At 36.0% G+C, this 24,471-nt stretch overlaps 1 protein-coding gene across 2 annotated transcripts; it reads left to right on the top strand.

Moving 5' to 3' along the window:
- The first annotated feature begins 19,017 nt into the window (after positions 1-19,017).
- LOC113334847 (RPM1-interacting protein 4-like) lies at positions 19,018-24,010 on the top strand. Of its 2 annotated transcripts, none has more exons than XM_026581066.1 (4): positions 19,018-19,191; positions 21,427-22,011; positions 23,269-23,457; positions 23,637-24,010. In XM_026581066.1, the coding sequence occupies exons 2-4, from the start codon at positions 21,520-21,522 to the stop codon at positions 23,667-23,669; spliced, it is 714 nt and encodes a 237-aa protein (XP_026436851.1). In that variant the 5' UTR covers positions 19,018-19,191; positions 21,427-21,519; the 3' UTR covers positions 23,670-24,010. The 2 variants fall into 2 exon arrangements, with proteins under 2 accessions (XP_026436851.1, XP_026436850.1); XM_026581065.1 differs by lacking the exon at positions 19,018-19,191 and adding an exon at positions 19,204-19,411.
- Positions 24,011-24,471: the final 461 nt, after the last annotated feature.

The raw sequence follows: 24,471 nt of genomic DNA, 5'->3' as shown, positions 1-24,471 counted from the left end.
TGACGTTACTGAAACAATATATATCAAAAAGAAGACTTTGATAAATATTTATAAATTTTCACACAAGATAACCCTAGGTTTACTTGTAGACGTTTGATAACGGTAGGGTGCACAGAGTTCATGGTTATGACGCAGAGATCAAAAGCCACGGAACTAAAGGAGCAAACATTTAGAAACAAGTTCTGAAGATATAACAGGAAACATTGGTTCAAGTTTGAACATCAACTGTCAAATAGGAGAGCATCAGATAAATAATAAAACTGTCTGGAGCAAAGCTCAGGGAGGAAGATCAAAGTCAAAAGAAAAACAAGTACAATATAAACCATTTGTCGAGAAGGAGGTATCTTCTTGAGAGTTATGTGTATCTTCTCATTGGTCTCAAAGAGGATACACATACAGAAATAGTCAAGTTGTATGATGATGAACATGAAGTTCATCAGAGGAATTGACACATTCCTTTTTATCCCCTTGACCTATATCGGAATTCTTATGCACATCTTCAAAAGAATTATCAAGATAAGGACATGAGTTCCCTGAATCAGCTGCTTTTCTCGCCTTCTTGATCTTGCGCTTGAGACCGTTGATACTGGTCTTGAGTTCCGAAACACGATTATTGATGTGAATGTAGTCAGGAACACCTATTTGAGGAAAAAGATCATTATTGAGGGAAAGAGAGAATTTTGAAGAATTTTTCTTTCTTAGACACCTTTTTCTTCTTACAGGTCTTTCAAAGTTATCAGTCATCCATATAACATTGTTCTTTTTGCAGTTTTAAGAAGAAGAAATGTCATGTTCGTAATCAGGAAATGGCCCATTGCAGCACTTATCTTGATTGTGGAATTAATTTCTAACCGAACACTGAGGAACAAGTTTGATTACTTCTTTAGACATCCAAATGAGAATGTTGTGAAGTTTTTCATTCCGTAAACGAAGATGATATCTTCTTTCAATGTGACCTTTCTTTCCGTAATAATAGCAGTTGACAGGGATGCTTTTATCCGTTCTCAACTGAGTCGTCCTTGTAGGCTTACGTACTTTATTTCCAGATACACCTGCAGCTGTAGATTGAAGAAGGTCATTTGCCTTAACAAAATTTATCTTACCAGTACTTGGAGCATCTATACCTTTATAGCCCATACCACATGTATCACAATGTTTTTTACATGATCCAAGCATAGAAGACAATTTTGTAGAGATAGAATTGAATTTTTTCAAATTCTCTTCCAAAGCTTTGACCTTTTCAAGAGAAGCACTAAGATCAGTCTCCAATTGTTTTTCTCGGGCGAGAAAAACCTTTTCTTTGACATTCAAACAATTTTGTTGAGAGTCATATCTTGCTTCAGTTTTTGCAAGTCTTTCTTTCAACACAAAGAGATTTCGGAGAAGATCATCACATTCAGAATTCCTTGAACATATATCCTCGTCACGATCTTTAAGAGTAGCTTGTAAAAAGCTATACCCACAATCATACCCCTAAAAGAGCTTTCTCAATTTTCTGTTTTCAATGCAGAGAGGAGTCACAAATTCATCCAAGCAGGATGTTGACTTCTTTTTCTTTAGAAGACGATCAAAGAGAATGATGTACTGTGAGACTTTTCTTTTTCTGAAACACTTTCATCAGAAAGTTCATATAACTGTTCATCAAGACGAGGTTCCCAGTTAAGTATGGGTTAAGATGATGAAGGAGATGCGACAACATTCTCGGGTGAATCAGGATTTTTAACCAAAAGTTCCTGAAATGGTGATACGTGATTAGAGATAGCACTTATGTCCGTATCAGATCGCTTCAAAAACATGCTTATAAGGTCTTTAATGTGTTTGCCTACTCTAATACCAATTAAAAATGCGGGGGTATAACAACCACACCCAACAATTCGTTTGGTAATCTGAGAGGACTTACTCCAATATACTTTAAAGAGAATCAACTAGACAGTCAGACTCAATCTTTAAAAAAGTATATCAAAGAGTTTATATCTCTATCTCTCAATTCAATCTGCAATCAGAAAATAGAAATTTGCGAGCCCGATTGAATATAAGGGTAGTAACTTGAACTGTACCAAAGACCAATGTTCAACGATCAATCAATTTCAATCAACAACCAAAGGTTGGATTTCCCAATTGATCGATTCAACGCATAATGTGTGATATTTCAATTATATAACAAAATATAATTCGGAAAAGAAATAACACAGACACCAGAATTTTGTTAACGAAGAAAACCGCAAATGCAGAAAAACCCCGGGACCTAGTCCAGCTTTGAACACCACACTGTATTAAGACGCTATAGACACTAGCCTACTACCAATGAACTTCGGACTGGACTATAGTTGAACCCTAATAAATCTCACACTTATTCAAGGTACAATTGCGTTCCTTACGTCTATGATCCCAGCAGGATACTACGCACTTGATTCCCTTAGCTGATCTCACCCACAACCAAGAGTTGTTACGACCCAAAGTCGAAGACTTGATAAACAAATCTGTCTCACACAGAAAAGTCTATTGGAATAGATTAATCTGTCACCCACATAAATACCTATGAGTTTTGATCCGTCTTTTGATAAATCAAGGTGAACATGAACCAATTGATAAACCGGTCTTATATTCCCGAAGAACAACCTAGTATTATCAATCACCTCACAATAATCTAAATCGTACGGAAGCGAAACTAGATATTGTGGAATCACAAACGATGAGACGAAGGTGTTTCTGATTACCTTTTATCTTTCCTATCGGAGATTAAATCTCGAGCAAATCTTAGAGAAGATAGTACTCAATCGATAGAATCGAACAAGATCAGAACATGCAACTACAGAGAAAATAGTTGGGGTCTGGCTTCACAATCCCAATGAAGTCTTCAAGTCGTTAACCTACAGGGTCTCGTGAGAAACCTAAGGTTAAAGGAGAATCGACTCTAGTTATGCAACTAGTAACACACAGAAGTGTGGGGATTAGGCTTCCCAGTTGCTAGAGTTCTCCTTTATATAGTTTTCAAATCAGGGTTTGCAATCTAAGTTACTTTGGTAACAAAGCATTCAATATTCACTGTTAGATGAAAAAACTGATTCAACCAAGATAATATCTTTCAACCGTTAGATCGAACATGGATTGTTACACACAATGTACCCTCATTTAGGTTTATGTAACAGTACCGAAATGTGTACACCATGTTGGCTCAACAATTGTTAACCGAAGTTAGTCATATGAACACTCTCATATCAACCTTGTTCATCTTAACCATAACTGGTTCAAATGACTCAAATGAAACTAGTTAAAGAGTTATTCAATTGTTATATTCTCATAGAAGTATACAAGAACACAATTGAAGCAAAATCGGTTTGATTCACTCGAATCAATTCATGAACATTATAGCAACGGTTTGCAAAGATTGCATTCCTTATTATATAAATGTTTAAATTCATGTACACAACCGATTTTAGAACTTTAACCTTCAAGTATGCAAACGGGTACGCATACTTGAAGTACCCGGACCAAGATTGGGTTTCACCAGTACGCAAACGGGTACGCGTACTTCCAATCCCAGCAGAAATATTCAGATATGAACCTTACGCCATTACGCCAACGGGTGCGCATACTTAGGTTCCCGGATTTCTCAAGCCCACAAGTACGCGTACGGATACGCATACTATGGTTCCCGGACATGGATTACATATGTGCAAGAGTGCACAACATATCATATCCAATAATGGTTAAGTGTTCTAAACTCTTATTTAAATCATTGAAACTTTCTTAGAGGATGACAATATCCGTTTTCACACACTATTAACATCAAAGCAATTTTCAAGTTATTAAAATAATCATAACGAAACATTCCAAGTCTACACCAAATGATTGTATCACACAAACCATGTAAGATGTTACTCAGCAATTTTCACATGATCATCTTTTGACTTGCGTCAAGAATATAAGATGAACTTGGTCGAAGCGAGAACTTGCCAACACATATTCTGATAAATATGTAAGCGAGTTAAATTCAGCTCGAAATCTCAAATGTGTATAATAGAAAACTATATCGTAACACGACTTATGTCTTTCAGTCTCCACATACCTTTTGTTGATGAAGTTCTACAAGCTCTTTTTAGTAGTTCTTCGTCTTCAAATGATGAACGCCGTGAAGTCTAATGCTTAATTACACAATCTATGTCCTAGTCCGAGACATCTATAAGTAGACTACAAATCAAGACTTATAGTTTTGATCACTAACATTGATAAACATGCTTGAGATAGCAACGCATGCGAGTTCAAATGAGCAGTGCTCTAACAGGAATCAACAACTAAAGTTGACACAATAACTGAAATGTACTCCACTCATATACAGCCTAAAAAAGCTTTTTAGCTGCAAATTCATATATGTCACACATCACTCGGGGGCTGCATCCCGTCGTGAAAGATATATTAAGGGTATAATGTGAGAAAAAATAGATTATTGTCCAAAAAATACTTTGCTTACTGTATTGCACACCGGTTTGCAGGTTCATGAATATTTTGTTGATCCAGTTACATAAGATAAACTGTATTTGATTGACCTATCAGAACATCGTGGTAATTGGAAGTAGAGAGGAAGAGGAATGCTAAGCTGACAGAAGAAAACTTGTATCTTGAGTGTGACAAGCAAGAAATCACTTATCAGAGAAGGTGTCAAACAAGAACATTTATGAACAACATGATCTTCATGAAAAAAATTATTGACAATAACAAGAACATAATTCAGTTGCAACCTGCAGATGTGGAGAGAATTGATTGCTAAACAAATGAAGGAATAAAAAGAAAAGGAAATGCACGTCTAGACAACAAGATCAGCGAGTACTCAACAGGAATACAGAGAAGCATCCAAAGATTTCTTAAAGACTTAGTTCACTCAGAATACAAGTGGAGAATCATCTGCAAAGTAGACTGAAGTTGACTTGAACGATGCAAGTGACAAACCACAAACAAATGGAATGAACGTAGATGAAGAACCAGAATCAAGTCAGCTCACCTTGTCATTTTCAGATACAAGTCCAAGTGATAGGTGTCATAAACACCTTATTTATTATCTATTGTTTATGCTTTCTTTACTATTTTTCGTGTGAATTATGTATCTTATGTTTGCTTTTGAGTTTTATAGGTGCTTTGGAGTCATTCGGATCAAAAAACGGATAAACCATCTATTTGGAGCGTAAAGAGAAAAAGATTAATTCACATACGAGTGATACTTGGAATCGGCTAAGGTTATGCAGCAAAGGAGATGAAGAACAAATTGTCAGTTCCCCATAACTGACAGTTGAGAAAGAAAGAGAATAGGCATCTCAGTTCCAGCCGACTGATAAGCCATATATGAACTGGGTATCCCTTACCCAGTAGTGCAGGGTGCCAACATTAATTTTAATCATTACATCCCTGAAACCTACAGAATTATACTCATTATTGTGTCCGTCTGAAATTGAGAGCCTGGAGGACATAGAGGCGTTGTCGAGAGAGAAACTCAGAGATCCATGAAGTTTTGATCGGAGATGATGGAAGTGGTGGCGAAACTGGCTAGAATTGCATCTGTATCTTACAGGGAAGAGGGTTGATGGTAATTTACGTCAAGGTATTTTGGAGGTAATGAAATTCGAATTCATCTGCCAACAATTAGAAGAATCAGGTTAGGGTTTTGAAGATGATGAATCTGAAGAACTGATAATGAGATGGTGTTTCTGAGGTTGTAAGAAGGAAACGAAGAAGATTGTGTCTATGGGTTCTGTTTGCTGCTATGGTGTTGAGACAATGGAGATGGAATCGAAGGTGGGTTGGTTTTGAAGTTCTGATGCTGAGGAAACGAGGAAATGGGGTTAGAGGCTGAGAGGAACAATGGGTATCTGCAAATGATGGTGATTCTGGTGGTACTGAAGTTGATGAAGAAGAATTGTTCTTAAGATGCATTGTTGTTCTTGATGTTACAGGGAATAAATAAATGGAAAGGAAGTGAATCTGCTGCTGTGTAGAGCTGAGTTGCAGCTATTGTTGCAGGTGAACATTAGATTCATCTGTAGATGGAGTTGCTGTCATGGCTCTGGTTGTTTCATGAGTTAAAATGGTGCTGGTTGTGTATGTTAAACTGAGATGGAGAAGACTGGTGAGCTGTTGATGCCATTTGAAGTTGAGATGTTGTTATCGCAGAGCTGAAGAGTGTTGAAATAAAGTACAGAGAATGATTACAGGGAATTGAAGATAATGGGTATGAAGCAGATGGTGATGTTTTTGCAGTGGTGCAAGGGATAGGTTAATGGATTTGATGGCCTTGTTGCAGCTGTTGTGTTATGGTGCTGAGAGGTTGCATTTGAGTTGAACTGGTTTGTTAAAGCTGGGAGCTGAGAGTGTTGCAGTTGGTTGTGATGCAGCGGAATGATTCGGTGGTGTCGCTGCCATGGGTAATGTTGGGTTCAGTTGCGCAAGGATGCTGTTACAGGTGAGAGCAAGGTAGTTAATATCGCGTATCGGTCTCGTATCGGCCGAGTCCGATACACCTACACAAAAGATAATATCGGTTTTTATCGGTGATACATCATTAGAACTAGAATTTCAAATATTTATAAAATCATAGTAAAAAATAATAAGAATCATGCATATATCTCAAACTTCCAAAATACAAGGTGGTTTTTAGCTAGCATTGTGATTGTTGTCCCATTATGCTAGTATATCTTGTTTATTATCCTTCACTTTTATTTTTTACATTTCTATGCCTTGCAATCGAGATATGGTTTCCATCTTATATCCTACCATATAGTCATTGATTTTATATCATAAATATATTAAAATTTTTTACCTTCTCCAATTGACGTTGTACTTGTTTGTAAAGACTAGATGCATGTTGATGGAAAGTTTACTCACTGAAAAAGATATTATCGGTGCATAAGTAAAACCAGTATATCGGTTCGTACCGGCCTGTACAACCGATAATATCATTCCGTCTTTGTATCGCCTATATTTTAAATATCGTATAGGTATTTTCCGATAACCGATAAAAACCTGTAATTTCATCCCGTACAACCGATATTGACTAACTTGGGTGAGAGTCAAGAAGCTGAAGCTGCAATGAAGTATAATGCTCGAGTGGTTTGTGTTAACTGAATAGATTAGGATATGGTGGTGTATGGATTGTGTTTGCGAGCAGAGGAGCACCAGGCTGGTTATGTTGAAGTGACAGGGAGAATGGGAGTTGGCTAGGATCTGCGATGGATTTGGACCAAGCTTATTGCATGAACATCAGGTTAGACATGAGCATTTGCTGCCGTTGATGTACAGATTAATGGAGATGTTTGTTTCCGAGAGAAGTATAGCCGAAATGTGATGGGCGAGAAAGCAGTAAGTGGTGTTGTTGCCAGTAACTTATGGGTGGTTCATGCTTAAAAAAAAACTTGTGGGTGGTTGAATAACTCGGCCTTAGTTGGGCATGAATGAATGATATGGAATGAAATGGAACTACAGGGAAGGAGAGGTGAGACATAGCGAGAAGTGTAAGGGGCTAGAACAGACCGAATTGGCTTGTCAGTTTCAGGAAACTGACAAGCACATAATTTCAATGGGCCTGAGCTGTGAATTGGACTTGGCTTGGAGTGTAACTTGATTGGGTGACGAAGTTTTGGAAGTATAAAACAGAGGAGTCTCTGTAAACCTAATTACCTCTCCTTTACGGAGAATCATCTTTCCCTCTACTTTTTGTTCTAGGGTTTGTGAATATCAGAGATTTATTTCTTCTTTGGATGAACTCCATGAACATGAGTTAGTTTTTTTTTTTTTTGGTTAAGGAATAAGTTGGAATTCCAAACATGATTTTTATGAATTAGTTTTGTCTCCATGCTTTATCGTTTATGATTCATCATTAATATCGTTACATGATTTGAATGCTTGTTTAGTCGAGTCGCGAATTGATTGAGTTTACTTTCATCTCTATTGCTAGATTAGAGTTTATTATACGCAAAAGTGATGAATTTTTGATTGCAAGTAGCATAATTATGGATATTGCTTGTAGTGATACATCCTAATAGTCACAAGTGGATCATAACCTTTATTAAATCGGATTAGTGCTTTTACACGTTCGATTGCTTTGATTGGCCTGATTTCATAGAACTTAATGCATCTAGGGAATTAAACTTGATTAGTGCTTTTACACGTTAGGTTGTTCTCTTAGGTAGAATTCATATTCACATCTTTTAATGTGTTTTATTGATGACAAGAGGAAATTAGCGGGATATTCTTGCGATCAAGGTATCCTAGGGCTTTTGATTAAGGATTACAAGTAACCTGGATAATTTCACAAGGTCAAGGAAGGCGCCACATAAATACACACCTCAAGGTAAAGCGACAATGAAGCAGGCAAAGAATGGAAGAAAGGGGGAAGGGGAAAGAAGAAGAAAAAGAGGGAGGTGTTGAAGAACCAACAATAATCGACATCGACGATTACATTGATGTGACGCCAGTTGAGCCAACAAAGCTGAAGAAGCCGAAAAACTCAACCTCTGGAAATCCTGCACCAAGGAAGAAGAAAAGGTCCTTCATCCATTCTTTGAGAAAGCGACAGAAAGGTATGAAACTCTGTAACCACTTACCTGTTTATTTATAGGTGTGAACAATCAAAGTTGATCCAATGACACATCTGCGGAAAAACGATTGAAATCCAAGTTACAGTTAGAATTTGTAATATGTTATCTCACAATAATAATACTTTCATTTGAAAAATATAGTGACAAAGCTTATAGGTTTTTTTCAATAATGACGTGGAAAAATCGTCTTTGGAAAGCATATCCAAGCTCTAATGGATAACCAAAACATTCACAGCGAGATTGTTGATTACTACATCAACTTGCTGCAATCAAAGATGAAAGATCCCAATAAGCAGAGCTACTACGGCAAAAAGCATTTGATTCTGTCTACAAATGCTTATGTAAGTAACAAAAACTCTTAATTTGTCTTTTCAATAACTTGTTACATCAACAATCGCAGTTGACCCTCAAAAATATGGAATCTGAGAATACAAAATTCCAGATTATAGTGTCAACAACCAAATATGACAAGACAATTATGATATACTTGTTGTTATATGATGCAGCTACTGTTGAGGAACGCAATAACCAACAAAGATGTAAAGAAAGTGGATAACTGTGGGATTGCATCTAAGATAAAGAAGGAATACACAGTGAATGGCGATGACGCGTACCTTCTCATACCAATACTAGGTGGGAGATGGCTAGTATTCAACACCATATGGAAAAATCCAGGATACAACGCACAATATACTGTCATGGTAAAATAATTGATTGATGTCCTGATCGGAATAGGAAAAACAAATGCCCAAACAGGTGAACCAATAAGTGCAAGATTTGAGCACTACCATGTAGCACAACAAAAAGGGTTGGATTGTGCAATACACATTTGCTTATTCATGAAATTTTTGGTGAAGCGTGGACACTGCTGGGATCTAGATTATAAGAATGTCGAATAACATGATAGGATAAACAGGAAGAGAGTAAAGATGGCTGCAAGGATGTTGGGGAAATTTGATGCGTGGAAACCGATTTTGGAAATTACTGACACACCTGCAGAACTTAAAGAAGAGGAACAAGTTACTGAATCGATCGAAGAGATCAAGGAAGGACATAAACTTACCGACTCAGTTGAAGAAATCAAGCAATGCCAACTGCTTACTGACTCAGTTGAAGAAATAGTTAATTTATAAGACTAGGTGGAAACATTGGATTAGTGGAATACTCTTAATGGTCCAACATGAAACATCTTACTGTAAGTAAAGGTAGGTCTGGTCATTGGAAGTTAGTTTAAAAAGACATCTTAGTTACTGTAAAGACATGTCTGCAAGTATATTTATGTTCTGAACAATTTGGATGATCTATTAGTAATGGTTTGTTATGAATTAATGTTAGTATTAGTTTGGTTTACTGGTTTCTATGCATTTATAATGAATGAATGAATTATTGGTTTGTTATCAAGTGAATGAATGTTGGTACTCTCTCTGTTTCAAAAAGACCGTCCTCTATTCAATTTCCGTCAGTTTCAAAATTGTGTCCAGCTTCTGTTTATAGGCGTATTTTTTCAATGAACTCTCTATTATAGCCTTTAACTTTTTATATTCATAAATGCATATTAATGGGACCTAATCTAAAATATTAAAGAAAATTTGTACAACTAAGGAAACAAATAATATCCTTCATTCCTCTTAGAAGACAATATATTTGACTCCGAATAGTAAATTCCCTAAAGAGTTTATACTCCATAAATTCGATATCTTTTAATTTTCCTTTTTTATTTCCTATTTACAATCCTCTTAACAATTTTAGGAAGTTTTTAATACTCACATTTTTATTAACATAAAATAGGTAAATAATTAAGGGTAGTCAAGTAAAGTATTATGGTCTCCTTAATATTTTGACAAAGTCAAAACAGACTGTCTTTTTGAAACGGAGGGAGTATTAAAGATTGCAGGTATGTACAACTAATGGATTTAACTTGTATATACTATTTTTTCCTTTTTATTAAACCATGCAAAAAATTTCCTTTTTATTAAGGATCAACAATGAAAGTTGATCCAATAATGTGGGGTCAACAATGGAAGTCAATCCATGAATTGGATCAACAATGGGAGTTGATTCCAAAAAGCAATGGGTCAACAATAGTGGATAGTGAGTGAATGGTTTCTTATCAACTGAATGAATGTTAATATTAAAGATTGCATGTATATATAGCTAATGGAGATAATTTGTATATACAGATAAAATCATGCATTTTTTTCTTTTTTATTAAGCATCAACAATGGAAGTTGATCCCATGAATAGGATCAACAATGATATGTTGATATGCTTTACATAGTACTTTTTCCTGTAAAAACCAGTAAACCTGCAAACTGACATAAGATTTACAAACACAAGAATAACATTCATAACAAATTAAAAAGAATGTATGTCGTTAAAAACATAACAAATCCAGCAAGAAAAATAGGAAAGCATAAAAAGAACCAACATCCAAGGTGACATAAACTAAACAAAATGTATGTCATAAAAAAGAACTTCAGAAAAATAGGAAAGCATTCACAAAGCTTCAGAACAACATCCTCCTCAAAAGTTGATCATCCTAGAATTAGAATCCTTGCAAAACAATGGTGCACGAAGAGCCAAAGGAGACCCGCGACATCTACAGCGGTTGTAGAAGGAAAGCCTTCCATACTGACCACACTTCCTTTTCTTGCGTGCTTTCTCTCGAGAACCCCTGTACCTTGCAGTAGTTGTCCTTCCAGCTGACTCTCGACCACCATTGGGAGGCAACACATAAGCATCCTCAGAAATTTTAGGCGGCCTCTCACTGTGCGGAATAGGATAGATAGGACGAGCATATAAACCTCTGTAGCACTCGGTCGTATAATACAGAATTATTACTTGTAAGGTTCATCTTCCCCAATCTGTAACAATTCTTTCATCGAGTGGGTGCAAGGGAAACTATGCTTCTGCCACCAATTGCAAGTGCATTTATTAGCATCCAAGTTGATAGTGTGCTTTCCAGTAGGATAAATGATCTCAAAAACTTTCTCACTTGGTCTTCGGAACTTGTAAAAACGACAGTCAGTCACCTTCTTGTTGAGCCTAGCCTGCATCCGGGGAGTAAGCTTTGCAGTCCACTTACTAGACTCCACCAACCTATTTTAGTTCTGCTCCATTACCTTAGCACGAATAGAATCGATAAGCTCAAGTACTAGAAGCCGCTTATCATGCTTAATCACACTGTTAAAACTCTCAGCAATGTTGGATGTGTTATCACCAAATCTTTCTCCTAGAAATGCATGAGCATCCCAGTTCTGGAATGGAATCTTTACCATCCAATCAATAACTGAATCCAGCTTCAGATTTCTCATACTCTTTTGGAGCAGCATAAATTTTCTCCTTTATTAACGCAGTGTACCACTCTTCAAACAACTTAAAAACAGTTTGCCTGCTTTTGCCCTTTGTAACAAGACTATTCCCTTTCATGTGGTACAAACAGTACGAATGGTGACCATTTGGGAAGATCACAGGGACATGCTTCAAAAGCCAGTACCACAATCTGATATGATGGTCAGTGGACGGTCATCACGGATAATACCCTTCAAATTGGTTAAGAACCATTCCCAACTCTCACAATTTTCACAAAAAACAATTCCAAATGCAACTGGATATATCCCTACAAAAATCAAAAACACCAAAAATTAATGAACAAGTTCTGAACAATTCCAAATGACCAAGGAAAACTGAAATCCATGAACAAGTTATGGGATCAACAACCAAAGTTGATACAAAAAAATGGAATCAATAACAAAAATTGATCACAAACAACTGAAATACATGCACAAGTTATGCTGTCAACAAACAAGAATTATGGATCAACAACAAGAATTATGGGATCAACAAAAGTTATGGGATCCATAAAAGTGAAATCTATGGACCATATCAGACTAGATAATGGTATCAACAACTCAGGTTGATACAAAATACTAGTATCAACAACCAAAGTTGAAACACTTCATAATTAAAAAAGATTAAAAAAAAATACCTTGGTTACCAGTTTTGCCGCAAGGAACCATGAGATTGCCCTTGAACTTCTCAGTGAGAAAAGTAGCATCAATAAAAACATCAAACGACAGTAATTGTTGAAACCAGTAATCGAAGCTTCGAAAGCGACAAAAAACTTTTGGAACTGCTTCTTTACACAATCATACTCAAAATTGACGACACTTCCAGGATTGTAACGTTCAATGGAATATTTACCAAACAAAGTCTGAATAAGACTTCACATCATCACCCCAAAGACACTCTTTAGTGAATTGTAAACCATGGTATGCCTAACTATAAGTGAGATCAACACCATATTCCAGAAACATCAAATCTTTGATATCCGCTGCTGTTTTCTTCTTTTATGATGCTCGAAAATCATCTATTAAGATGTCCTTCAAAAAAGACTTTGTCATTATGACTTTTGCTGGATCGGAAGAAGCTAAATCACATGAATGCTCTCCATAATACTTATTGCACTTAAACCCATGATTAGTGTTGGCGACGAGAGAAGCATGAAACCTCCAGCGATAATTTTGACTTTCCTTGTTCTTACACTCCATAGTGTATCGTGTCTGGTCACTCTTACGTATGAAATGTTTGTAACCACTCTGAACTTCATACTTTTTAACAGTATCACGACAATATTTAACACTTTCAAACAACTTCCCTACTCCAGTTAAGATGTTGGTCCAAGTATCGGACTTCTTGGGGACCCTTTTGATCAAAGATGAATCATCCGTCAAGTCTTCTACAATAACTACATCATTGTTTGAGACACAACTTGATGAATACGAAGGAGCAACAGAAGAAGCAGGAGGAATAGTGTCAACGCAAATCTTAAAATGAATGTTAAACTTCACCACATCAATCCCTTTCGTGATGTAGTAGTGAATTAAAAACCTAAAATCCAAATCATGATTAATAACGTGTGAAATTCCATCTACAGTATAACCAAACAGTATGAGGCATTTAGGGACATAAGGCCAGTATTGTTTCACCACACTTATCATCTCGTTGACAGTAGTTGATTCCGAAACAGGATGCGAGACAGTCAGATTGCAAAATTTGAATTCTGCAATAACCATCTTTAGCCTGCAACAACCATAACAAATCAATAAAACTAATAAAACATTAAAAAAAACAAAGTTGTATTCAGAATTTTGGATAAACAAACCAATGTTGATCCAATAAACCTGAATCAACAACTAATGTTGATCCAACAAAACATCTGTCAACAACCATTGTTGACACCATAAGCAAAAATTTATCCAGGCTACTTGTATCAATAATGAAAGTTGATCCAATAAACCTGCATCAACAACCAATGTTGATCCAATAAAACATATGTCAACAACCATTGTTGACACCATAAATCAAAAAATTATCCAGGTTACTTGTATCAACAACCAATGTTGATCCAAAACATCTGTCAACAACCATTGTTGACACCATAATCAGAAAATTATCCAGGTTACCTGCATCAACAACCAATGTTTATCCAATAAAACATCTATCAACAACCATTGTTGACACCATAATCAGAATATTATCTAGGTTACTTGTATCAACAATGAAAGTTGATCCAATAAACCTGCATCAACAACCAATGTTGATACAATAATCTGAAAATATTGAACAAATTTTCAGTGTCAAACAATGATATAACTATGTCAACAACGAAGAATTTGCTACTAAAAAACAGCATAGACATCATCATATATTATTTCGCAGTGGATTAGTATGCAATCGGTGCAAAAGTTAACCTGCTACATGAAATATAAATGCTCCATCTTAAAATTTTTAATGCAAACCATAAGAAAACAGCCTAAACCTAACCTAAGCTACAAATTCAATTACGTCACACATCACTTGGGGGTTGTGCCCCTTCGTGAAAGTTATATTCAATGTTGAACGTTAAATATGCAAACTGAGTATGCAAATTCATATATATCAACTGAGTTTATCAACAAAAAACATAGTTACACTAACTCAGACATATGTAAAATGAGTTTATCAACACTAACTTCTAACTTCTAATTGATTACACTAACTTCTAACTTCTAATTGATGCCGAAACTGATTCATCAACACTCTGTATTCTTCAATAATTCATCAAATAAATAAACACATAAATCATGCATGAGGAATGGTTCATAGAAATTACATTGAAGCTAAAATCATGAATAGTAAATCATGACGAGAACTGATTCATAGAAACTATATTGAAGCTAAAATCATTAAATATAAAACATGACGAGAACTGATTCATAGTAACAAATCTAAGTAAAAAAACATGAACTGATTCATAGTAACAGATCTAAGTAAAACAACAAATTCAAAATCAAAAATCAGAAAATGAAAAATTAAATAATACATGTTTAAGAGATGAATCACGATATGTAATTGAACCAATGAATCTAATAGAATCAAACACACAAATTCAAGCTTCTCAAAATCACGATCTCTGCAACAAAAATTACGAAATAAAACTGAAATCAAAGATGAAGATTTAGAAACTATGAATCGAACATGCAAATATCATATACTTTCTATTCATCTTCAATTACGAATCACCATTACCAGTTTGTATCAAAAAAACAGATCGATCATATTCTGTTGATTCTGTTGTTGATGAAGAAAATGCTCTCAAATCTTCAGATTCGTTTGACTAAATCGATGTATACAGATTCCACAGAAGAAGAAAACTATTAAGGAACTATATTATGTTGAATCAAACACTAGATTTTTAGAAGAAAAAAATTCGAAATTTTTTTCGGAGCTGAAGAGTGGCTGAAGAACAACTTCTCTCTCTTTTTCTTTTTGTGTTTTAATCCCGTTGTTAGCTGAATTTTTTTTCACTGAAATTTTCTTGATTATAATTTTTATTTACATGGGGTTGGTTGGGAACCTAGCAACAAGTTGCGCCCCAACTCCTTTTTGAATAGATTAATAAATATATATGAGGGTAATTATGTAAAGTTGCATAATCCTTAATGGGCTTATGGATTGAGAAGAATTTTTTTGTTGGAACCATATTTAGGGCATACCCAAAAAATTTGGGGCCTCTTGAATAAGACAAAAACACAAGTGGAAATAGTGTTTCTAGGGAGCCCCTTATCTAGCCATTTTTCATAATGGCAAAAATGCCCTTATTTTTTAATTTTTTTTAACTTTGAAAAAAAAATGTTTTGTTAAATTTTTCTATTTACGAATCTAAGTTCGGCGGACAAGTGATATGCCGAATCTAAACATACGTAGATTCGGCTGATAATATGTCAGCCGAACTTGTGTTTTGTGAAAACATACCTAGGTTCGGCAGATTTGATAAAAAAAATAGGACATCTGAACTTAATATTATTTATCATAAAGTGAAGTTCGGCTAACATCTTCGTGTTTAATTATCTGTCAAACTGCTCATCGACACTTTAAGGATGAAAAAAAGAGAAGTTCGGCTGATAATTTTGATTTTATTGTTAACCGAACTTTGCTCTGTAATTGTCGTAAAAAAAAATTCCATGCAATAAGAAAAAAAAAAGAAAAAAAAATAAAAAAAAAAAATAAATAAAAATTCAAAAACAGATAAACTAAAAAAGTTAATATTAAAATTAGTTAACTAATCAAGGGTATTTAAGTAACTTAACCACTCATTAGACACCCTTTATCACCCCACACTAGTTAGGGTCATCCATATGTATGCCTTAAAATTTCTATGTATGCCCCAAATGAGGGTTCTTTTGTTGTGTCGTAAGGATATTTGTGGAGTGAAACCCATGAAAAGGGGGGACAATTATATAATTACTGACTTCCTACTATAGGGAAGTGAAAACTACAGGGAGACCCATTTTTCAGATTTTCTCCACCGTGAAACCCACAGACAGAAATCTTCACGCCTGCACCCATATTTTGGGATAAAATTTACGAAACCCATATTTTCTAAAATTCTGATTTCGTTTTTTTTTCTTCATAAGTACTCCCAGTTCTCAAAGATGCGACCATATCGTCTTCCAATAATTTAGGTCAGGAACTCAGATGGAGAAATTGTTGAAGCATTAATGGAGATTTAGGGTTTCTATGGGAAATCAAGAATCAGAAGGTGGGTATCTGAAAGTGAATTAGTGGGTTAGATTGATTGTTGCTGTCGAATCAAAGAGAAGTTGTTTCAAGGGTTTGAAGAGAAGAACAAGAAGGAAGATGATGTTGGTTTGTGAAATGAAGGAGAAGATATTCATGAGGTGCTGGATTTGTGAGATTATGAGTTGGGTTTTGATTATAGAAGTGATTGATTGAGAAGTGGTGGGTTTGATTCGATTTGAAGAAGGAAGGATCTGATGCAATTGAAGTTAGTGGCGATGCTTGAAGGGTTAAGAAGATTTCAACATCAAGTAAAATCAAGAAGATACAGGGAAGAACAAGCCACTGTTGTAATGAGAAAACAGGGAATAAGGTTATGTTGCTGCCACTATGTGATGGAGTCAGGTGAGATGAACTAAAGATAGGGGTTTGATAGACGAAAATAAAAGGGTATAGCAGTTACAGTTGCATTATGCTGAGATGGGTTTAAGCTTGAATCTGGAAGCAAGACGGTTTTGGTGTGGATAGTATTATGTTGTGTATGCTGGAATTACAAGGAATTTCTATTGGTGGTAGTTCTGGTGGTGTTGAACTGTTGCAGAAGTACATGAAGCAGGAGCTGCAGTTAAAGGCAAGATAGTACTATAAATGGTTGCAGTCAGATTTTATATGAGCTACATGAGATGGCTGTAGAAGAGTGGCTTGAGTATGATGTGCAATGAGCTGTAGAAACTGAACCGAAATGATGCAGGTGGAGGTTATGGAGCTGTGAACGATTAATTGCAGCTGAGTACATGGAATGGTTGAAGTTTGAGATGCATGCTAGTTTTCGAGATGAGGAAGATCATAGAATGGAGTTGTAGCTGCTGTTGAAGAAACTGAGAAGAAGAAACAGTGCAGGTTAGAAGTTCAGCTGAAACTGTGGAAATGTTGTGTACAAGGTTGCATGGAAGTAAGAGCATATGATGCTGCAGCTTGGTTGTGTTGCTATGGATGTGTATTGATGAGCACTGATGCGTTTGTGTTCTCAATTTGGCGACTGCAATGGGTCTTTGGCGCTGTCTGGAGCAGTCAGTCGCAAGGGTTACTGCCAGGAAGCTTGAATAGACGAGTTTTGAAATACTTGGTTGTAATTGAATTGGATATTGCAGCTTCTACGAACCGTGGTTGCAAGGAAATGGGAATGGGTGGTTGAAATAATATGCAGGAGCGTGAACAAGCTTTGAAATCGTTCAAGACTGGCGCAACGCCAATTATGGTAGCAACAGATGTTGTTGCGCGAGGGCTTGACATACCAGAACTAACTACAGAACTGAAAGTCGAGAAAATGTCTGCATAATATGTTATGCAGTTGTGAAAATGGATGCATAACCTGTTTTGCATCTACAAAATTTGTTGCATAACTTGTTATGTAGTCCAAAAAAGGGTAGCATAACACGTTATGCATCAACTTTTTTGTCACTATTGAAACCAACAAAAACAAAGACTGGATAACTGGTCATGCACCTACAATAATATCTGCATAACATGTTACGCAGTCTTGAAAATAGATGCATAACCCGTTATGCATCCGAAAATATGGCTGCATAATGCATTATGCATCGAGAAAATTGTTGCACAATATTTTATGTATCGAGAAAATAGATGCATAACCTGATATGCATCCGTAAATATGGATGCATACTGCATTATGCATCAATTTCTTTTATGTACGCACTAAAATCAACCAAAACAATGGTTACATAATTTTTATAGATGCATAACTTTGTTATCCAAATGCATAATTTGTTATGCAGTGGAGAAAATGGTTGCATAATTCGTTATGCGTCTGCAGAATGTGTTATGCATCTTTTTTGGTGGCTGCATATTGGTTATGTATCAAATTTTCGAAAATTTTGCCTAAAATGATGATCACCTCCGATTTTTTCGTGAAACACAAAAATTTGATATTCTTTTTTGTACTCGTTGCATAGCTGTCTTAAAAAGATTTTCAACCATATAAATTTGTAAAACTCCAAGGCGCGGATTTTTAGATATGTTATATCGAAGTTGCGTTGCCAATTCTGATGCATAACCCGTCATGCGGATGCATAATCCGTCGTGCAGACATTTTTAATAATTTCATATAATTATGAGTGTCACAGAAATAATTATGGATATCACAATACCTAAAATTAATTGTGGGCCTCACAGTGAGAATATTATTTTTTTGGGTATGCACCTAAATTTTCCTAAGGAATGGGTTAAAGTGGACCCATTCCCTTCTCTCACACGGTATTTGTTGCCGGAGAATCTCCTGGGAAACAAAATCATTTCTCAAATTATTTTCGGTAAACATCTTGTGTTATTTCGTCTCAAGTTTCACGCATCCCAGTTGTTCTACTTTCTCACTTGTCAGTAATAACTGATAACTACGGTGAGAGAAAGAAGAAAATTTGGTACACAAAAATGAGCCAATGAAACTGTTTTAAGGTAAAACAATTTGAGAGAGAGAGAGTGAGACATCGATTACTAGAAGATGATTACCGGTGGCGCCAGTCAATAGGTAATAAATGGCAATATTTTCTTTTCTTTTCTTTTCTTTCTCTCTCTCTTTCTGACCAAAACCAGCTTGGATCTCTCTAAATAGTTCAGATCTTTTAATATACTATATTTGAAGTAGTTGATGATATTTCATATACTATAATTGCTAAGGTTTAAAATTTTGGATTTTGGTATTTCTTAAACCGGGTTGATTAAAATTTGCTGAAGATATCAGAATGGCAGTGAGTTTTTTTACACTTTCTCTGTTGTTTTATTCCCTTTCGGGTTGTTTTAATATAACCAGAAATGATGATGTTTCTTTTCTTGTTGATGTGGTGGGGTTATTTATTTTTGATTGTTTGGTTATTGGTTCTTTTAGATGTCATCATGTATCTGAGTGTTTGCTTTTTGAATTTGTGATTTATTGTGAATTAGGTTCAGTAATCAGTGGGTTTGTTTTGTGGATGTAAAAATCTGAGTGTCCCTGAGCTTAGAGACTCTTTTTCTTTTATTGTGTCCCATTATTGTGCTTTGTTACTTTGAATCTATACAGTCTTCTTGTTGATGCATAATGCACGAGAATATGTCCTGTAAAGAATAGATAGAAACACAAGATAGCTTCGGCTTTCTGTTGATTAATGGCTGTGTGTACAAAATGATGAAAACAACTTGGACTTTCTGAATGAGAGTGCACATAGATTTGGATGATCAGTGCTTTGATTCTGCTAACTCGACCTAGGAACATGAATTGGGATAATGGATCCTTTTCATTTGTTTGTAAATGTTAATCATCTCATTCAGGAACTAGTTTTGTATCTCTATATTGCTCTTTTTTTATTCGAGTTGTAGGTTAATGCACTACAGATGGAAACTTTGATTGTTTGTTAATGTTGATGATTAGCTAGGTAGGTGACGTAAATCTTCACAGTAACAGTTCTTAAAAAATAGTTTCTTTTGTCCTGTGCTATTTTGCAATGAATTGGATTGAACACGGTTTTCTGTGTGTAACCATATAGGACTTCTTTAGCTTCTTGGTGAGTTTAGTCTTAATGGTAGAGGCAAGCTCCATCTTTTATTGTTTATTTTCGCAAGAAATTCTATGCTGGTGTGGATGTATGAGGCACTAGGAGGAAAACCTTGATGCTTTCATTCCGTCGTGGTTGTCTCTATACTGACAGACATGATTTCCAACAATCATTTGTCCAAAACAGGCAATTGAATTTTATCTGTTTTAGATGCTTTGGAGAACCAAGTATCTTGAGAGAAGAGCATAGTGTGTCATTCACTAAGAGGTGAAACCTTCTGTAGGTGTAGACGAATTATTGAACCATGTAAACTTGAGTGCTCAGTTTTCTTCTCTTCTTATTTGCTCTCTATTTTCTTACTTCTTCCTGAAATTAAATTTGAGAATGAGGTTGAAATTTGACTGGATTTTCTCTGGTCAAATGATATCCATGGGTAATCAAGAAATTTCGAAAGAACGAGAGGAATATTAGAAAGAGGTGCATATAAAACTAGAATGCTTTTGTTCCTTTTATTCTCTTTCTCTTTTCTGTCTGTTTTCTTTATTCATTTTCAGACGAGATCGAGCAAAACAGGTTTCGTCCGTGGCGACGAAACCTGACCTTGTGACTTTGAATGTTTGGCCTCATTTTCTCATTCCATATTTGAGGCTGATTAAGAGCTTTATTTAAAGAGTTTTAGAAAGAAACAAAATCAATTACCCAGGAGGATTAGTAAGATGAGAAATATGAGTCAAAGAAAGAAACAAACTAAGGTTTCTATGTATTTTGACGCATTACCTTTTATACTTTGAGCTATCAGTAGTTTTTCTGAGAGAAATAAAATAGTTGCTTTTTGTCCCACTCATGTACCCTGTCTTTGATGCTCGACTAACTAGACTCTGCTGTCTTCATGCATAATATGACCCCCACGATAATTGATATTACATAAGTAGTTGTCTGCACAAATATTTATAATGCTAAATCAGTCTTTGGGTTTCCAAGCCATCTGTATCTCTTTCAGAAAGAAATACTGGAGCACGGCTAGAAAATTGTCATGAAATTTAAGTTTATTTCTTGCATTTCTTAGTATTTTATGTAAGTTACTTTATCGAACAGCATATGCTGTCAAATTTAATTCCATCTTTGCAGTCTAGCATTATTAGTTGCTGAACTGTCTTGTGCTACTCTTGATAGAGACATGCAATATTTGCCATTTTAAGACTTTTGTGAACGTAACAATTTAAATATTGCAGCAAAAGTCACAAATACCCAAATTTGGAGACTGGGAAGGCGAAGAGAATTACACGGTTTATTTTGATAAGGCAAGGAAGGGTAAAGGGGGAAAGATGACCAATCCAAATGATCCTCAACAAAGTGGTGATATATTGTCTGATGATACACCAATAGTTAGAGCTCCACCAATAAAAACTGGTTTTCAACCAGAGATACCAGTGGAATCCAAGGTTCAGAAGCCTAGGCATGAGCGCAGGTCAAGCAGAGATGACGGAGGCCTCAGGCAAATAAGCCATGAAAATTTCAATCGCAAAGCCAATAATGACACGTATCATCATCAACAAGGCGATAATGGTGTAAGTTTAGGGGACACTCCAAAAAAAGGAGGCAGGACAAGTGCTGCTGGTTCCGAACGCAGTGTTGAGCAATCTCCTATGCACCCACATTATCAAGCAAAAGTTGGAGGCCGAGGTGGTGGTAGTGGACCTGGAAGCGCACGGTCTTCTCCTTCATGGGAGAAAAAAAACTCCGAAGGTAGCCACGGTTTAGCTCCAAGCACTCCGGGAAGATCACGACTAAGAGCGGTTACTCGAGGCGATGAAACAGTAAGTCTCTTTTCACTTTCCTGACCTTTTAGTATTTATTTTTTTACTATGTGGTGCATCACTTCTCAGTTTTTTTCAAAATCCCAACCAAATGAATGTTCTGGTTAACTGAAAACCAAGATATTCAGACAGCACCTTTCAGCACATCAGCATACTGTAAACCATTTAAAAGAAAAAACAAAACCAGAAGCTGCAACATGTATGGGTAGAACAGCTGATCATATGTGAATCTGTCAACAATGGATCAACCCTGCTGATCATTGTAGCATCATGAATATCATTTGTGTGAATGCAAGTTGCTTAAACCGAAAGTGGTTAAGCACGTGCACTTAAGGTGAAGCACCATATAACATTTGTTAGCTGAGCTGGTTTCTAAATAAAACCAGATTTCAGCACTTATAAGTGAACTCTAGACTTTATATGGAGAATTGGTTGGATCTGATTGTTTGGTTGAATTTGACTCGGTCCCCAAGTTTCACTTCCTTTGATATATGAAAAACTGTCTTATTAAATAAAGCATCTCCAAAGGAGTGTGAAACTCTTAAAGAAACTGCCTCAGTAGGAGAAGTTGGACTCCAGCTCAAGAAATGTTTTCGATGGCGGTGTGTGAGACAGGCTGAATGAGTGTGTCTAGGCACAGCTGGACACTATTAGTCACACCCACATCAGCTTTTCTTCACTAAAAACTCCCAAAAACATGATACAAACTACCACTGAAGAGGGCTTCTATCGTAGGATGCGTTGTGTTTTTTGGGGGACCACGTCATATCCAGTGGTTCGTTGAAATTAACCATGTGGTGCAAGTCATTTCTTCTTGGGTGTCTTATGTGTGGCCCCATCAATTTACAGTAAACATCTTCACTAGTCTCCAGTGGGAAGTACCTTATTCTTGTTTCTTGGTGTTCTTTAATCTTGAAATTTGACGTGGTCTGGAGGAGAATGTCTACTCTCCTCTAAGCTCACTCATGAAATCACGATCTAGTCAAAAATCCATATTAAGACCTTCACCATCCACTGGAGATGCTCCGACACAAACTACAAAAGTGTCTTCTAAGATTTCCGCACAGGTTACTTAGCCAATGCCGTTGGTGATGTGGTTAGCTCTTCTTCTCAAATTTTCTGACATGTGGCCATCTTTAGATGTTAGTTGTAATTTATTTTTTTGGGGTTTTACTTAAGACATCTGAACATGTTATGAAGTCTCCTAAATACTCAATGTACTAGGTTTTGATCTTGATTTTGTATATCCTCTGACAGCCTGACAAAGGTGCTGCTGTACCAAAATTCGGGGACTGGGATGAGAGTGATCCTGCATCAGCTGATGGGTTTACTCACATCTTCAACAAAGTGAGAGAGGAAAAGCAGGGGGGGGCAGCAAAGCTGCCTAGCATGTCCAATGATTCTTACTCTAATGGTCACAATCAAGTCAATTATGGAGATTCCGCGGTATGTTTCAATCTTTTATGCTACAGTAAATCCTTGCGCCTGGCATTTTAGCTCTGCGCAAAAATCAACCGACCGTTGTGTTAGTTGGTCCTATTATGTATTCAATTTTATCTGCCGTGTTGCTTGCAATTTCTGGATTCTTGCCGATATGTTGACTTGATTCTTTTTCTTCTATTTAGATGTGCGGCTGCCTTTCATGGTGCAAAAAATGACGCGGATGATGCAGCTTGTGAATCAACATAAGTTGTTCCCAACCTGTAAATAGCTCTGAAAGCTGTCTCTGTTTATGTATCTGTCTATCTCTATCTGTTCCTCTGTCTATATGTAACTCTTTCCAGAAGTGCATTCTTTATGTCTCACTGTGTGTCTTACCCTCTAGTCTACTTTGTGATATGTGAAAAAAAAAAGAAAAAAAGGACACGATTTTCTCGTGAAAACACTTCTCTCTTTTCTTTCCTTTTATCCCTTGAAAGCTTGAAATTATTGTCATTTACTATTTTCCATAGAGGATTATTATTTTTGGTGAAAGAAAGAAACGTTTTTAAGTTCCTAATTCACGTTCTCCATCTTCTATTTTACTACTTTTTATTAAAGAAGGTAATTTATGAGGGATTTTCGAAACTACAACAATCAATAAGAATAAAATCCGGATAACAAAAATAAAGATAGTCTGATCGGGTTTCATGAATCCCTTATCGAAGTCTTTCAAAATCGTAACCTAACTAAAACAGTTTAACCAGAGAAACCTAGGTTTTAGAGGACGACGCTAATCGCAATTAGGACAAATAAGTGCCAATATTGAGATTCTAATGTGCAGAGAGTCCTCTATTTATATTTATAAATATGACTTGGTAGCTTACAAAGTTGGGTTTGTGAACTAGTTTCCATGTTTACAAATTACTTTGTCACCAAGCAGGCTTAACTTTTCCATATAGATTGATCATATAAGCATGCAAGAATTTTTCCTTGATTCCCAAAAAAAAAAAGGTACAATTGTATGCCATATGTTGTGTA

This window comes from Papaver somniferum, unplaced genomic scaffold (genome assembly GCF_003573695.1).
Source record: "Papaver somniferum cultivar HN1 unplaced genomic scaffold, ASM357369v1 unplaced-scaffold_137, whole genome shotgun sequence".
NCBI classification, from domain to species: domain Eukaryota; kingdom Viridiplantae; phylum Streptophyta; class Magnoliopsida; order Ranunculales; family Papaveraceae; genus Papaver; species Papaver somniferum.
The sequence above is the reverse complement of the archived record's forward strand: the minus strand, read 5'-3'. Positions and strand labels throughout refer to the sequence as shown.

What these genes read in the sequence shown, in the direction of transcription:
- LOC113334847 (XM_026581065.1), top strand. An exon ending in TTACTCGAGGCGATGAAACA is followed by an intron (nt 22,012 to 23,268) that starts GTAAGTCTCTTT and finishes ATCCTCTGACAG; the next exon opens with CCTGACAAAGGTGCTGCTGT. An exon ending in TCAATTATGGAGATTCCGCG is followed by an intron (nt 23,458 to 23,636) that starts GTATGTTTCAAT and finishes TCTTCTATTTAG; the next exon opens with ATGTGCGGCTGCCTTTCATG.